Source organism: Sinohyriopsis cumingii, chromosome 12 (genome assembly GCF_028554795.1).
Source record: "Sinohyriopsis cumingii isolate HCF-2022 chromosome 12, ASM2855479v2, whole genome shotgun sequence".
NCBI lineage: Eukaryota > Metazoa > Mollusca > Bivalvia > Unionida > Unionidae > Sinohyriopsis > Sinohyriopsis cumingii.
The window spans coordinates 40,759,578-40,777,143 of NC_142972.1; the positions used below are offsets into that span (position 1 = coordinate 40,759,578).

General features: G+C 38.4%; 1 protein-coding gene across 1 annotated transcript in view; it reads right to left on the bottom strand.

Moving 5' to 3' along the window:
* Positions 1-10,907: 10,907 nt before the first annotated feature.
* Positions 10,908-17,566, bottom strand: part of LOC149786313 (uncharacterized) — a 38,874-nt gene continuing 32,215 nt past the window's right edge. Inside the window, exon 2 of the mRNA XM_089976706.1 lies at positions 10,908-16,375. Within this exon, the coding sequence (XP_089832832.1) occupies positions 13,863-16,364 (2,502 nt within the window). The 5' untranslated portion in view covers positions 16,365-16,375 and the 3' untranslated portion in view covers positions 10,908-13,862. The remainder of the gene's footprint in view (positions 16,376-17,566) is intronic.

Genomic DNA, 17,566 nt, shown 5'->3' on the forward strand with positions numbered 1-17,566 from the left:
ATGTCATGTGTGGATGTCGCTCATTCAGGTAACAAATATTCCTTGGCGTAACGAACCTGGACAACTAAAACTCATTGTTAGACAAATACAATTTAATGTCAGTAGCACAACCTTTACATAGAGCAATAAACACACATTCTAATTATCCGATCATTTTCCCAATACGTCATGGCAGGTTAAGCAGCGGATATTGGAATTGTCGCCTCATGCCATTATCGGACTCGTATGAGATCTTGATGCTGCAAATTTATATTCCTAGACTGATCACAATGATATCCGAAATAAGGATTTTATACCGCTGTTAAGCTCAGCCAGTCAGAAGCATGATCACATACTAGATATGAGTTGATCTCGCTCATTATCGAACTACTCCAAAAGTTCGATGATAAGAGACAATTAACTTAATTGCAAGGCAAATCAGCTACTCTTCATTATCGTCAACACCAAGCAAGTGAAAGATAAATCACGAATCCACTGAATGAAATCGTTGTTGCTATTAAGCTGCTTACTTTCGAACTGCATTGTGGGAAAAATGGTAAGTTCAAGGGGACAAGTACACTCGTCAACAAGAATAATGTTCAGAATCGATTTATTCTTCTTACTAATTCCTTGGGCTATCCCAATGAAATATTTCAAGTCCCCACGTGGTTCTTCCTTTGTATCCAGTAACAAGACAATGTGGTTACTAAACTCCATTTGTTTTGTCTGTTCCGCCCACCTCTGTTTTCGGGGATCTACATTATTGCTATTGCTGGTGATTCTTAGCCCGAAATTCCCGACGAAAGGTCCTCCAGTTTCTCAGCGAAAATAAATGTAGTCTCATCTGTCTCCGTGTCTTCGTCATAAAGGAGGAAAATGTCAAAATTTGATTTTGCTATGGAGTTTACATAAAACGCCTGTCGAAATCTTTCACCGTCGTGTTCTGTCTTGCCCATAGTAACTAACTTGAAAGCACACTTAAGGTATACCAACTTACGAAAATTTCAAATAATTTCAATCCCTTCTTTTTCGCTTTTTTCTAACATTTGAGCTGCATCCTCATAACGATTTTCCTTTAGTAAAGTTTTAATCTCACCACTAATTAGTGTGGGATCGTTTACTTCATTCCCACCCAATTTCAAAATTTCTTGAATGAAAGATCGAGTTTCGGCTGGTCTCTCGAGTATTTCACCGAGATCAGCAAGTGCCTTCACCTTTTGCCTTCTTTCTATGCTATTTTTTCTAGTGCTTTTCTCCAGTATAAAAAATCATCTGTCTCCAATTCTCTTCTCAGTTGCAAATCTGTCTCTTGTTCAGCAATATTTCTACAGCAGGCGCCAATATTTTCATAGCAAGAAACTTCTAGAATGGCTGTGATGCTTCCATTTTTAACGTCATCAAAAAGATATTACGTGCTTCCTTGAATTTCATTATTTGTCTCAAAACTTATTTGTGTGATATTAGATTATACTTTTACCAAGTAAGTTTTCCTGCAAAGTAGAATAATATAAAATTATTCTTAACAAAATTGTCCATACCTTGCAAGATTTCTCCTTACAACCTATTGTTAAAGCTGATTCTGAAATGGAACGTCTGCTAAAGGAAACCTATTTGATTCACCGTCTTAATACGGTATATCCAAATGGTCTAAATTCAAAAACACTATATGACATTCATTAATTTTTTATATTTTTTTATTGATTTTTTATGAATTATGTCTCCTGTTTACAATTAGATAAGAATATTTTTTATATTATTCTACTTTGCAGGAAAACTTAATTTGCAAAAATATAATCTAATATCATTCAAATAGGTTTACTAATTCTTTAAAAATGAAAGTGCATTTCTAAATTAATTCTCAATATAATATGATTAATTATTTATAAAATACTTGATAGTAAGCATTATGCACACCATAGTTTTTTATTATATAAATTGATTTCCGATAACTACTTAACATTTGTCAAGAATATATCAAGATATATGTCTTTTACATTTTTTTTATTTTCTATATCTTTAATAAATGTGCATTATACATAATATTTGGAAAAGCATCAGTGTCGCAAATAAATCATGATAAAACAGAAATACTAAAAATAGGGAACTGGAGGGGAAACCACCTTGGTTTCCCACCACACTTGATCAAGGTAACTGTTAAAGATTTAGGAATCTTCTTTGGGAAAAACGAAGAAAGAGAAAACTACAAAAATATAGACAAAAAAATCAAAGAGAATATCGAAATCTGGGCACTAACGCCATTATGCATACTGGAGCGTGCACAAGTAGCAAAAACATACATGTACTCTAACATGAACTACATAATAAACTCCGTAGATTTAGAAAATAAAAATTTAGATAAGATAGATAAGGAAATTACAAACTATATATGGAACTTCAAGACACATTACGTCCAAAAATCAACATTATATAGAGCCAGAACAAAAGGAGGCTTAGCCTTACCATGACCCATTTTTAAAAAATATACAAATATTATAAACAGATTAAAAAAACTACCGACAATACCAAAAAGTCCATGGGAAACCTTATACGTATATAGGTACGGCTTCACCTTAAGGAACAGGCAAGATATTTATAAAAAAAAAAACAAGTTATGCAAAAAGTTAGAAGTACCTAGACATTTTAGACAAACAAAAGAACTTTTATGCAAGTTTAGGGACAAAATGAATCTCTGGGAAAAAGACATACCTAAGACATATGACTGGATTAGGGAATATGAAGCAAAAAATAAAAGAAACAAAGTAGAGGAGGAAAACATCCCTATAGATTGGGATAGAGTGTGGAGGCACTGGGCCAACATCGGATCAGTTAAAATACAAAGTCTCATATTTAAATATTTGCATAATGCGTGGCTAGCAGGCGAGACTGCCTTGAGAAGAAGGATGATTCGCACAATAATCAAATGTCCCATGTGTAAAACAGCCAACTTCACCAAATATCATGCCATCGCACAATGTGAAAGAAGGAAGGATGACCGGATTAAACTGATTATGGAGATATGTAAAAAAGAGAGATATCAAAGGAAACATTTTATATTTGGACGGGAATTTCGACAAAAGAAAACAATAATTAAGATAACAGGATACATTACAGGACAATGATGGCCTATGGCCAGGTAATAACAATTACAAAATAACTAATATAGGCCATCATAACCGACTGAATTATTTAAAATTAAAAAATTATGGACTAATTAAAGTCAGTAAAAATTACTTGATATCTCTCAAAAATTAAATATAAAATGGATTTACCCCCCCCCATAAAAAAAAGAAACAACAACAACAAACAAACATAAATGTAATATGCCGTTAAACACTAATAAATTTGCATGTGTTTATATACCAAATACCAAACAGGGAGTAGGGGTAAGAAAGGGGCCTTGGTATAGCGCTCTTTACGAGCGCTAACGCAAACGCGGGCTAAGACCTAGTTCCCACCCTGATCTCCTTGCAGGTGGCTAATATATCGTTAAACACTTATTAATTTACATGTGTTTATATATAAATATCAAACAATCCTTAGGGAATATTCTCCTTACCTTTAAATATACAAAAGGACAGGGTATATGTATGGGGAAAGTAAGAGATAATGACGTAATGGGGCTATATCACATGGCGCCACGCGAAGTGGAAAGGCCCTTAAAAGAGCCTAAGAAAAACAAAACACCCCATATGGAACACTAGTACATGCAAAACACAAAAACAAACATAACACCTCTACTTATTTCTAAATCTAGCTCTCTCTTAACAAAACAGCTCCCGTACTGTATAGTTGACTAATATAAACTGGAATTTTGGCCACAAAAAAATAACAGAGGGGGCCAAAACTCGAGTCGGGTGAAATACGACAAATAAATAAAGTATGGGCCCTCATTCGAGCACAGCCCGCCTCATTTCAAAATTATGCGATGAGCGACACATATAAGCACGCACATAAAACACTAGGCTTTTTCTTCTCTCTCTATTGAAAATAGTACACCGCTCAGTTGCTCTTTCAAAAATGATTAATAATGTATAATACAAAATAAAATAAAAACTAGTACTAAGGCAAACTGGGGAAATTTGACTGATATGTTGTCTCAACACGGAAACTCATATAACATTCACACACATAGCAAGCAATACACATAGCAAACACGAGACTAAGGAGACCTCTAGCAAAGGTCACAAACACGAACTAGGGGAGCGAATTCGAGCGGGTGAAAGACACTTGGCTCGGATGAACACCCTTATAGATAACACTAGGAAATATAAATACCCCATCAAAAATTTAAAATAATTAAATTTTTGATTGAAAATTCTTTTATAAAAATAAAATAAGCAACATACCTGGGGGATACACTTACACATAAAACACTTTTCACTTTTTTGGAAAAATGGGGGGGGGGGGCATCTGTCTGGTGCCCCAAAAAAATTATAATTTTTTTAATATACATAATACAAATATTGATAAAACTGTTTATCTCTATTTAGTCATACATTATATACAAAATACAGATATACATAACATATATTCATGTGGAAAAGCAACAAAACCAATCCAAATAAATGTACATAACACAGTTACCTTCCTTTGCAGTGTGTGTGTGTGTGTGTGTGTGTGTGTGTGTGTGTGTGTGTGTGTGTGTGTGTGTTTAACACAGTAACCTTCGTTTACCTTGAGTGTGTGGTATAAACATAGGTGCATAGAAACTAATTAATTGAATATATATCATGTAACACGCAATCTTTTTTGTACTGACACTCTTTCATTGACATGATAAATAAATAAGTAAATATGCAATTTAAACTCCTAGATCATTCTCATCCACATTTTTCTCCATAAAGTCAAGAGAAATGTGTTCGATCGTAAGTTGTATCTTAATTACAGAAAATTCTGGTTCCGACTCCGACGGCAATTTACGCATAACAAACATATATATTTCATTTGATATTGTTCTTTAACACATCGTCATTTCTAGGAAGTTTACTTTCACGCGGAATGTGACACAATAAAGTACCCCCATTTCATTATTAGAAAATTAGTTGTATATGTACAAACACGTGTATAAGGTTACAATAATTACGATACTATCGTATATTAAGCATACACCAGAGTTTTATTTCAGGCTCATTCTTCTTGGGTTAGTCAACGATCAGATTAGGAATGTTTGTATTAACTAATGACATGATCTATAAAATGACCTATTCATTAATTTGGCAAACTTGCAACAACACGCACTAGCTGTTACATGCGTCAGAGAGCTATCAAACCCAGCCATATTTATATAAATTACGTCCCAAGTATGCATAGTGTAATTTCACAACTCTAGTTTGTTCAACGCAGATTTGAAATATGGTCACCAGAGTGGTGATAAGCTCAGCCAGTCAGATACAACATCCTTCCAGTAATATGCATTAATCTGGCTCATCTTGATGATATAAGCCCATGTTAATTTGATCAAAGTCGGATCAGAAATATGACTCTCATAATGGTACATGCACATTCAGTCATATCCAAAATCACCTTGTTGTTATCTGTGGATGTCGCTCATTCAGGTAAATATTCCTTGACGCAACGATCCCGGACAACTAAAACTCATTGTTGGAAGAAATAAAAATTGTGTGTCAATAGCCCAATCTTTATGGAGGGGGATTACCGCCATAATTCTATCCATGTATTTTCGAATTCTTCCTTGATGATCCATTGTAAATGACTGCTTCCAAGTGCTACTTTCCTTCTGCATTTTTGTCAATGGTTGCTTGCAAGTGCTACATTCATAATTCTAGTCATGAATTTTCTATTCTTCATTGACGCAAGCTGTAAATGGCTGCTTAAAAGTGCATAGATTTACTTTCCTTCTGCGTCTTTGTATCTTGCAATTTGCCAACTACTGAACTGATTATGTAGTCCGTCATATGGCAAATGCTATGTGTTATTACAAGTTTTAACATTCTATTTATAATCTTGCTATATAACAAGTTACACAAATTGCACCTTCCAGAATCATGGCTATAATGTGGCATAAAGCACGTTGCAAGTTAGAATCAAGGAAGTTAGCATAAAATGATGCCTCATTATGACAACAGATGGCGCTCTGACACGTCACTTTCTTACCATACAACTACTCCCCTGACCCTAGCAACAAGAGGTTATACCACTTTATGGCATGTTTGGGCGTCTTATTTAAAATATCATTCGAATTAAATTACAGCAGCTGATGTCTCAGATTATTAACATTCGGAAGAGAGGTGGCCTGCAAGTAGCACAAAAAATGTAAATTATCAAACTGTATACAATTACATGTATTTAAACAACGTTATATTTCCGCTAACCCATCCCACAACATTTTATTTGAACATATTGTCTGTTTAATTTACCGCTGGCGTACAATGGCAGAATAGGGTAGCCGCTTACAATCTTGGCATCCGTCCGTCTACGGGAGACGATGGCGTAGCTCCAAAGTACGCTTTTGCTTATCCTTCTTTTTAGCTCTCTTTTCAGCTTGTTTTATTCTTCTCCCTTCCTCTGCGTTTTGAACTCCCTGCCTGACAGCTAGACGCTAGCTGGAACGGTTGTTTGCACAGCTCTCCCAGTCGTTGACATTGATGTTTGCCGTTTTCATATCCTTCTTGCAAAAATCTTTGTAGCGCAGATGTGGTCGTCCAGTTGGTCGTGCACCTTCTGCTAACTCCCCATATAAAAGATCCTTGGGAATGCGACCTGGGTCCATTCTCTTGACATGGCCGAGCCAGCGAAGGCGCCTCTCGCTGAGTATGGAGAACATGCTGTTCATGTTGGCGCGTTCTAAAACCTCTGTGTTGGGTACTTTGTCCTGCCACTGGATGTGCAGAATGCGCCGCAGACATCTCAGGTGGAAGCTGTTGAGTTTCCTCTCGTGTCTTGCATAGGTGATCCATGTTTCGCTGCTGTAGAGAACTGAGCTGAGCACGCAGGCTTGGTAGACACGCACCTTGGTCTTCTCTGTGAGGTTGGGGTTGTTCCAGACCCTCTGCTTAAGTCTGGCCATCACTGCTGCTGCCTTGGCAATCCTGCCGCTCACCTCAGAATCAATGGAGAGTGAGCTGGAGATGTTAGACCCGAGGTATGTGAAGTTCTCGACAACTTCCAAATTGTACCCATCGATGGAGACAGAGGGAAGGGAGTCTGTGTCCTGTGCCATGACATTCGTTTCCTTCAAACTGATGGTCAGTCCAAATTCCTTACATGCATGGGAGAGGCGGCATACCAGCTGCTGAAGTCCATCTAACGTGTGTGATGTCAAGGCTGCATCGTCGGCAAAGAGCAATTCACGGATGAGACCTCTGTGACTTTAGTCTTAGCACGGAGACGGGCGATGTTGAACAGCTTGCCGTCAGCCCTGGTATGGATGTACACTCCCTCGCTGAAGTCCCTGAATGCGTACAGGAGAAGCATGGAGAAGAAGATGACAAAGAGCGTCGGCGCAAGGACACAACCTTGTATGACTCCGCTGATGACTGGAAATGCTTCAGATGTTGCGCCATTGAAGCACACTGTGCTGTGCATGTTCTCGTGGAACGACATAATGACAGCAAGCAGACGTGGGGGGCAGCCGATCTTCTGCAGGAGCCTGAAGAGTCCACTCCGACTAACCATGTCAAACGCCTTCGTCAGGTCTATGAAGGCAATGTAGATGGGCATCTGCTGCTCGCGACACTTCTCTTGCAGCTGACGTAGTGAGAAGATCATGTCTACAGTTGACCTGCGGGCTCGAAATCCACACTGGGACTCTGGGTAGACGCGGCAGGCTAGGATCTGCAAACGCGCCAAGGCAACACGGGCGAAAGCCTTTCCGACGATGCTGTGGAGGGAGATGTCCCGATAGTTGTTGCAGTCGCTACGGTCTCCTTTGTTTTTGTACAAAGTGACGATGTTGGCGTCACGCATGTCCTGTGGGATGTATCCCTGTTCCCAACAAAGGCAGAGGAGTGTGTGTAGGGGCTGGAGCAGTGCTGGTTTTCCGCTCTTGAGGACTTCAGGCGGAATGCCGTCGCTTCCAGGAGCCTTCCCACAGGCAAGTCAATCGATGGCTTTTCCGAGCTCTTCCAGGGTGGACTTGTGTCTAGCTCCTCCATGACAGGCAGGTCTGGAATGGCGTCCAGGGCAGTTCCAGTGACATTGTTTTGGGTTGCATATAGCTCGAGATAGTGCTCAACCCATCGCTGCAGTTGTTTCCCCTGGTCTGTGATGACTTCGCCCGTCTTGGACTTGGGGGGGGGGGCGGTCTTGTAGCTGGGGGGCATGTCGCCTTTTTGATACCTTCATACATTCCTTTTGTATCCCCGGTGTCAGCAACTGTCTGTATACTGTTGCAAAGGTTCAGCCAGTAGGTGTTGGCACAGCGGCGGGCGGTCTTCTGGGCCTTATTCCTTGCAATCCTGAGGGCTTGTAGTGTTCTGGGGCTAGGTGCAGCCTTTTATGCCAGGAGGGCTTTCCTCTTTGCCTCTGTCACGGGCTCCATCTCCTCCCAGTTTGTCTCATACCAGTCGACATTCTTTCGCTCCCTCTTCCCGTAAGCTGTGATGGCTGAATTGTACACAGAGTCACGACTTGGAGTCAATGGTGTCATCAGATGTCACTTTGGTGAGGGCTTCCTTCAGTTTGCTGATGAACTGATGTGTTTTCTCTGGGTTGCTTGCACAGCAGGTGTTGATGTGTGGGTGACCCTTCTTCTTGGCATGGTGCAGCTTCTTGGGTAATATTCGCACCTTGCTGGCCACGAGGGAATGGTCCGTGTCACAATCGGCACTGTGGTAGCAACGGGTAAGGAGGACACTGGCCAGTTCTGCACGCCTGGTGATGATGAGGTCTAGCTGGTGCCAGTGGCGTGAACGTGGGTGTCTCCACGACACCTGGTGGATCTCCTTGCATTTGAAGAAAGTGTTGGTCACACATAGGCTGTGGGAGCAGCACATCTCCAGCAGTCGCTGACCATTCTCGTTGATCTTGCCCCTTCCGTAAAAGCCGAGACAGGTGGACCAGGCCTCATGGTCAGTTCCCACTCTAGCACTAAAGTCTCCTAGTAAGTAAAGGCTTTCATTGTTGGGGATTCTGGATATTGCCTGATCCAGAGCTTCATAAAACTTGTCTTTCGCCTCGTAGGTCGAGCAGAGGGACGGGGTGTACACGCTGAAGATGTTGACCGGGCCTAAGGATGTTGACAGCCGGAGGGCAAAGATTCTCTCAGTACCTGATGATGGAGGTTCAATGAAGGCGATTAGCGTGTTCTTGACGGCAAAGCCTACACATTGCTGCCTAGGTTCATCCAAGGGCTTCCCCTGCCAAAAGAATGTGTAATTGGCTTCCCTGATTGTGCCGCTGTCAGCCAGTCGGGTCTCCTGGAGGCAGGCAATGTCGATGTTCAATCGGGAGAGTTCTGTAGGTCAGCGGTCAATCCAGGACACATGGTCCTGATGTTCCAGGTTGCAAAACGAAGAGTTGGAGTCTTCTTTTAGTCTTTCCTGGTGAAGAGTTTTGTGGCCCACTTGTCGAGATGGTTCTCTAAGCTCCACGCACCCAGTGAAGCAGACAGGCCATGGCGGGCAGCACCTTACTGACTGGGGGCTGCCCAGCTTGAGGCGGGCGGTAGCTGTATAGTGAGACCTGGTGATCTCTCCCACCGTCTGAAGTAACCCCTGGCGCCAAGCTCTACGCCAATCGAGCTTTGACTTAGAACCGGTAAACTGCTACTTCTCGTGTTGTGCCGACGCCGTACGACGACGCTTAAGTGTCCTCTCCAGTGGAGCTATGAAGCCTGGGCAGGATGGCATGGAGAATCAGCTGTTGCCCATGCAGCAGATCCCCCCTCTCCACGCAGCTGATGTGCCCAAGGGAACGACGAATGCCGATGCAGCGTGGCACCAGGAGTTGCCGGAATGACGTTGAAGTCAATGTCATACCGCCTTAGGGACTCCATCTCCCGATTTTCTGTCGGGGTTTACTCCCTTAGCCTTTCCCATGAGTGGGTATAGCCACAAGTCAGCAGAAGTTTGGAATCGGAGTTTTCCTTCTCCTAGATGGGCTACCATCCAAGGTTTACGAGTCCCATCTACCCGAAGCAACTGGTTTTAAGGCGCCAGCGGGCCGCCTTCACCCCTTCTCCTGTCAGTAGAAAACATGGTCTGCCGGGCTTCAAATCTAAGCCACTCGCGAAGGCCAAGAGCTGGATTTTAGTTGACAGAGGCAGTAAGAGACACAAGCCGTATGGGGCATTTTGGAGGATTGGGGCGCTTGTCTCCCACTCCCACCCCGGGCAATGTCAACCTTACAAGCAAGATTTAAGGCCCTAATTTGTTTATATATTCTCGTTAACAATGTTATTAGTTTAGATCATGCTAAGTATTTTAGAGTGCAATGCAAATTCTGGATTTTGTAGCAGTAAAGACCTGATAAGGTTTCAGAAAAGTGCAGATAATAGCACCTAGAGGCCATACTTTTATTTCTGTATTCACGAGAGAGAGAGAGAGAGAGAGAGAGAGAGAGAGTACATTACAGAGGTTAGGATTCTTTTTATTCTCTCAACCCTATGTAATTAAATTTTGCTGTTAATATGCAGTTTACAGTGGCAGGTTAGAGAGAGAGAGAGAGAGAGAGAGATAACCGGAAGTAAGGTAAAAAGTTAAATTATAAAGAATTCTTATATATGAATGGCATGGATGATTATGCAATAGCCAGCAAGTATTGTCACTAGTTGTCTGTGACAAGTATGTCATATCTCCAATTTCATTTTATATCCCCAATTCCAATACAACAGCAAGAGGCAAATGACTTTAAACTTAACATACAAATCACATATGCTACAAAAATATGACTTGTTTTATTATATAAGAAAAGTAATTCTAAGAGTATGAAATATATTTCCTATATGTAAACATAAAGAACACTTATAAACAATTATGTGATACTTTATTTTGACAGATATTATTTAAAACCATATTCATCCATCTATGAAGCGATGTTTATAGTACAGATAAGATGACTGACTGTATGGTACCTCACTGATAAAACATAAGACTCCAGTTTTAGCAATTATAAAACTATAATATATTGAATATATATAACATTGCTACCTCTACCAGTAACCTGCTTAATTTGTTTGTATTATTACTGCTACAGTACAGTACTAAAAGAGCCTGATACATTTGGATATGAAATTAATGCAGTAGTTAAAAATATTAATTGACATTTTTACATGCATCTTCAACAGATGTGATCGTTTTCTGTTCGAAGAATAAGACCCTCCCCAAAAAAAAGTTTCTAAAATAACTTGTAGAGCTTTTAAGGCTTACACTTGTTTGACTCCCCAACTCCGTCCATCAAATTTTATGTTTGATTATTCCAAACAATGCATCCATGAATTAGACATCCAACAGTTTAATTTTTATATCTGTCACCCTGAAAGTAATGGCGATAGCTCAAGACTCTCAACTACCCAGGATACGTGTATACCATTATATTGAATCAAACCTTAAAAAGTACAGAGATCAGTACAATCTTGCATTGTATAATTTTTGAGTAAGATCAGTGAGTTTTTTCTCCCCCATATTGGTATTTACCAACAAATTAAAGACCCCATGACTACCCTAAAACAACAAAAGATTGTCACAAAACACCCTCAACTACCCAATATACATGTAGGCAATCAAATAGAATAAAACCAAAACAAAGACAGTGATCTGTAAAATTCTACCTTGTATAATTATCGAGTAAGATCAGTAGAGTTTATTCTTTTGTTGATTCTTGCTGAAGACTGTCCCAAAACACCCCAGGATACATGTATACAATTACAATGACTTAAGGAAATATGCAGTTTTGGTGCATTCTCTCTCTCTTTCTTTGATAATAGATAGTTCACTAAACTATTTTCATATTGCAAAGAGCAGCACAATTAACAAGTCAGAATCATGCGTCACTACATTCATATTTCAAAAATTCTTTTGAAGTTTTTTGTTAAATCTTCCATGTGACAAAGAGCAGATGAATAATTAGAATCCAAAGGTGCTATATTTATATTTTTAAAATTCTTGAACCCACTTATTAATTTTAATTGGTTTGATAATGGTAAGAATTACAATAAATAAAAGTTAAATCTCCTGTAACATCTTTTATCTCTGATTATTTCCACTTTAAGAAACAAAAGTTTTAAAGGATGCAGCCAGTTTTAAAGCCGATTTTGGGGGTTTTAAAAAAAATATAAATACATTCAACGGTTGAGGTTCGGTACATTAACAATGCAAGGTAAGTAGTGGAAAACAATTGTACACTAAATCTAATCTTTCTAATCGCAAGTAAACATTATTATCATGATACGATCATGATTTTCCACAGTTTGATTATTTCGGTTTTTGCGGCAAAATATGTTCCAAAATGAAGATCTTGATAAGAATAAGAACACCTTTAAGGAACGCTTAATCGTTTAAAAGTCATTTTACCAATAAATCTTTTTTTATGTACTATTGATGTTGCTCTGAAATATTTTATTTTCGAGGGAGCTTATGTACAAGAGTGTCACAGGAAAAGATAGACGTTTTTGGAGTGCGTCAAAATAGGTGACGTCCAATATAATCCTTACAACCAGGGTTCGTCTGATGAAAGCTCGTTAAGAAGAGTACGAGGGAATATATCGTCATTTATCATCCTTACTAAAATAACTAATGTTTCCAAAGTAATGAGAGATATCAGTAAGAAGCTGAAATCTTAAACGGTGTAAGTAAATACTGAAGTGCGTCAAAACTGGGGTTGAAAAAGATGGATCACCCTGCTGTACTGTATGCGTTTTTGATTTCGTAAGGTGCTATAAATCACTTAGATCTTCGAGAAAGCATATGGTTTTAGAAACGATTAAAACTTTGTTGCTAACGTACACGTTATAAAAACGGGACTGAAAGAGTTATCGACACAAAATGAATGTCGTAAAGCTCTATGGGGAGCATTCATTATTTCTGGTATAGAAAAACTTTAGAAATTTAGAGCGCCGTGTGTTGTCATAATGCCATGCTAATATCTAGTATGCCATTATGACAATAAATGGCAACACGAGTTGGACAACAAAGACGATACCGATTAAACTTAGTATTTATATTGTTGCAAGGCCAAATCTGTATGAAAACAGCAGTTGGAATGATGTAATTGTAAAGTTTATAAAAAGAATATACAAAACTTGTAATAACTGACATAGCGTTTGTCATAACGATAAACCGCAGAATCAATTCAGTAGATGGCACATCGCAAGATACAATAACTCAGAAGGAAAGTAGATCGAAAAACTTGCAAGCAACCATTTACAGCTTGGAGCAATGAAAAAAATAATTCATGACTAGAATTATGAATGTAGCACTTGCAAGAGGTCATTCACAATAATGAAGAAGGAAACTGAAACTTGCAAACTACCACGTACAATTGGCACCAATGAAAATATAATATACATTGATAGAACTATGAAAGTAGCACTTGCAAGCAGCCATTTACAATAATGCATCAAGGAAGATTAGGAAATATACGCATATAATTATGGCGGTAATGCCCCTCAATAAATCTTTACATAGAACAATAAACACTCCTTCGAATTATATAATCATTTTCCAAGCACACAGTGGCAGGCTATGCAGTCAAAATTAAAACTGTCGCGCACGGCATTGTCGTACTCATCTGAGATTTTGATGATACAAGTATATATTCCTACTTTGCTCACAATGATATCCAAAATAAGGATTTTATAACGCTATTAAGCTCAGCCAGTCAGATGCATGATCGCATAATAGATTTGAGTCAATCTCGCTCATTATCGAACTACTCCAAACGTTCGATGATAAGAGCCTAATTAGCTTAATTGCAAGGCTAATCGGCTACTCTTCATTATCATCAACACCAAGCAAGTGAAATATAAAATCACGAATCCACTGAATGAAATCGTCTTTGCTATTAAGCTGCTTACTTTCGAAGTTTATTGTGGGAAAAACGGTAAGTCCAAGGGGACAAGTGCACTCGTCAACAAGAATAATTTTCAGAATAGATTTATTCTTCTCGCTAATTTCTTGGGCTATCCCAATGAAATAATCCAAGTAACCACATGGTTCTTCATTTTTATTCAGTATCAAGGCAATGTGGTTACTAGACTCCATTTGTTTTGTCTGTTCTGCCCACCTCTGTTTTCCCGAATATACATTCTTGCTGTTGCTGGTAATTCTTAATCCAAAATTCCCAGACAAAAAGTCCTCCAGTTTCTCAGCGAAAATAAATGTAGTCTCATCTGTCTCCGTGTCTTCGTCATATAGGAGGAAAATGTCAAAATTTGTTTTCGCTATGGAGTTTACATAAAACGCCTGTCGAAATCTTTTACCGGCGTGTTCTGTCTTGCCCATAGTAACTAAATTGAAAGCACACTCAAGGTATACCAACGTACGAAAATTACTACCCATTTCAATCCCTTCTTTTTCACTTTTTTCTAACATCTGAACTGCATCCTCATAACGATTTTCCTTTAGTAAAGTTTTGATCTCACCACTAATTATTGTGGGGTCGTTTGCTTCATCCCCACCCAATTTCAAAATTTCTTGAAAGAAGGACCGAGTTTCTGCTGGCCTCTCGAGTATTTCACCAAGATCTGCAAGTGCTTTCAACATCGCAACATCCAGTTCTCGGTGCAGGAACATGTCTTTTAGTACTGGATATGACATCCATTCCTTCTTGAGAAAATGTAGCCTTTTGCCTTCTTTCGATGCTATTTTTTCTAGTGCTTTTCTCCAGTATATAACAGCATCTGTCTCCAATTCTCTTCTCAGTTCCAAATCAGTCTCTTGTTCAGCAATATCTCTACAGCAGGCACCAAGATTTTCATAGCAAGAAACTTCTAGAATGGCTGTGATGCTATCTTCCATTTTCAACGTCATCAAAAATATAGCACGTGCTTCCTTGAATTTCTTTATTTGTCTCAAAACTATGCCCTTTTCCAAAGAAGCCCATCCGTTGCCAAATTGTATTGCTTCGTCTAGATGGCACAGGATTTCTTTTACATTCTTTTCTTCATCCTCTGGTATGCTGAAGACACGGTCCAACCCTTTAGCTAATGCCCTCATTGATTGTTTAGTGCCTGTGAGTTGTAAAGTGCTATCAGCTTCTCTAGTTAAAGATTTAACACTTTTTTCCTTTTCTGGGGTAGCTGACACGGTATTTTCATTTCTTGCAACAGTTGTTCTTGTCTTTGTCTGAGAAAATTCTTGTTTACTGTGATCGTGTCTTCTAGCAGAGGACCGACTGGGAACAATGCTGCTTTTGGCATCTTGGGTCACGTTAGCTAAGAACGTTTTATGGCGAATACAGGTACTGACTGGATCATGTCTATCAATGGTTTCGTTGTTATAACGTCTCTTGGCAAACAGTTTGTCTTTCAGTCTTTGCTTCAAAACAAGAGCAAGATGATGATGAGCATATGATGTTTTTCTTATAGTTAGAGACTTTCTCAGGACTTCCTCTGCCTTGTCTAGTTTCTTTAAATACCTGTAAAGTTTTCCACATATTTTCAAAACGTGGGAATCCTCACCACATGTTTCCATTGCTAAATCAATGAGACCTTCGACACCGGTGTCCTTAACTTCTTTGGGAAACAACTCCGCTGTTATATATTTATTTAGTCTAACACCTTTTAAAGTTCCTTCTAAAAGTTCTGCGAGGGATGCCCAACATCTGCCCCTCCATCTGGCTGAAAATTTGGAACAAGCAACTTCATATAACAATTGTGCCCCTCTTTTTATGCACTCTTCTTCGTCCCTCTTTTCCCATCCTTGTCTGGGCATGTTTCCAAAGTTACATAACTTACGATATATGATTCCGAGATCGAACTTATATAATGTTAAAGTAACAGGATCGATATCTTGTTCACCCATGTCACGAACTAAGTCCTCAAGCCTATCTTTGGACTTCAAGAGGTAGGATGGACCAAACACAGAGTAGCAGTATGCTATTTCGGCTTTTCCAAGGAGGAGTCGGTTATTTTTAGATTCTGCTAATTTATTTAGTTCTTTGTTTCCTTCACTAAGATTACCATCCTCCCGCCTCATCCAAAGCTTATTGGAAAGAGAGACAATGTTTTCTTGATCCAGTTCCAAAGCCTTTCTGTTGTAACTATACGCAACATCTCTCTCATTTGCACTCCAATTTAGAAAGGAAAGCAAGTTATATATCCTTATCTGCTCTGTGGCTGATTCAAATTCATCGGACAATACTTTCTCCTCTAACTTCTTCTTACACAAATCTATTTTCTTGCTGCTCTTCAGCTCTTTAATTTCAAGGTTGAATGACGAGGGAAATGCTTCAAATTTGTGTCGAAACCGGGCTTCTTCTTTATCCATTTTGCGTCTTCCTGTAATAAAATAAATAAATAAAGAGATAAATAAATAAATAGATAAATAAATAAATAAATAAATAAATAATAATCATGCTGTTTATTGAACAGAAGTTCACACGAGATAAATTTTAGTTTCACCGCATGAATCTTTGAGCCAAATGTTAATTACTGCTGATAGGAAATTGTACAAGGAGCATATATTTGTTGTTTACACAGGACAACACACACGCACACATATACTTAAATACATGACAGAAAACTCTTCGCTATGATGCCGATACTGAGTAATATTATTTGTATGAGCAGTAGTAGCATTCTTGCGTTTTCATAGGAATTATTTGATACTGTCTGTCTGAACGTGTGTGCATACTGTTGCAATATTTTTCAAACACCGCTTGAAATACTCTAAATCTAAGAATATTGCAGGAACTCTTCATTATTTTTCAGTTGTTTCATATGATTTTGCATAGAAAGAGAAATATTTCGTCTGAAGATGTCCATGATATGAATGTATGTTTCGCAAAACCGAGTTGGGATGTATCAGATTATCAAACAATAGTCGGCTATAATAATCAACACTTAACCAATTAATAAACAAGCATAATAAATAATACAACTGTCGTGTTCGTATGAACTCAAAGACAAATCTAATATGAGAAGTTGCGAGGCTGTCGGGTTCGATGGAAGTCAACTTTTCCTTTATAATTTTGAATATATCTATGATTCATCTTGATTCGAATATATAATATATGCATTACAGATGTCAAAATTATATATATATATATATATATATATATATATATATATATATATATATATATATATATATATATATATATATATATATATATATATATATATATATATATTAGGGCTGTACCGAATAGATGAGTATCACTATTCGGCCGAATACGAATACGAATAGTGTACCAAATAGATCTTCCGACAACTTTCAAAATTTCAAATGTAAGCAAAAGTTTAAGTTCAGTAAATTTAATGCATAAACTAAAAGTAAACAGTTAATTGCATGCAATTTTTGCATCCTTCTGCTAGTCTGTGTAAACTAGGAATGGAACTAATTTAACTAAACTTAGAAATTATCACTTATAGTTCAGTTAATACATGAATGCTGCGTTAGCTTTTAAAAACACCAATCGTTCCATGTTGTCAGCATTAAGGCAGCTTCTCGTTTCACTGAAGGTATAG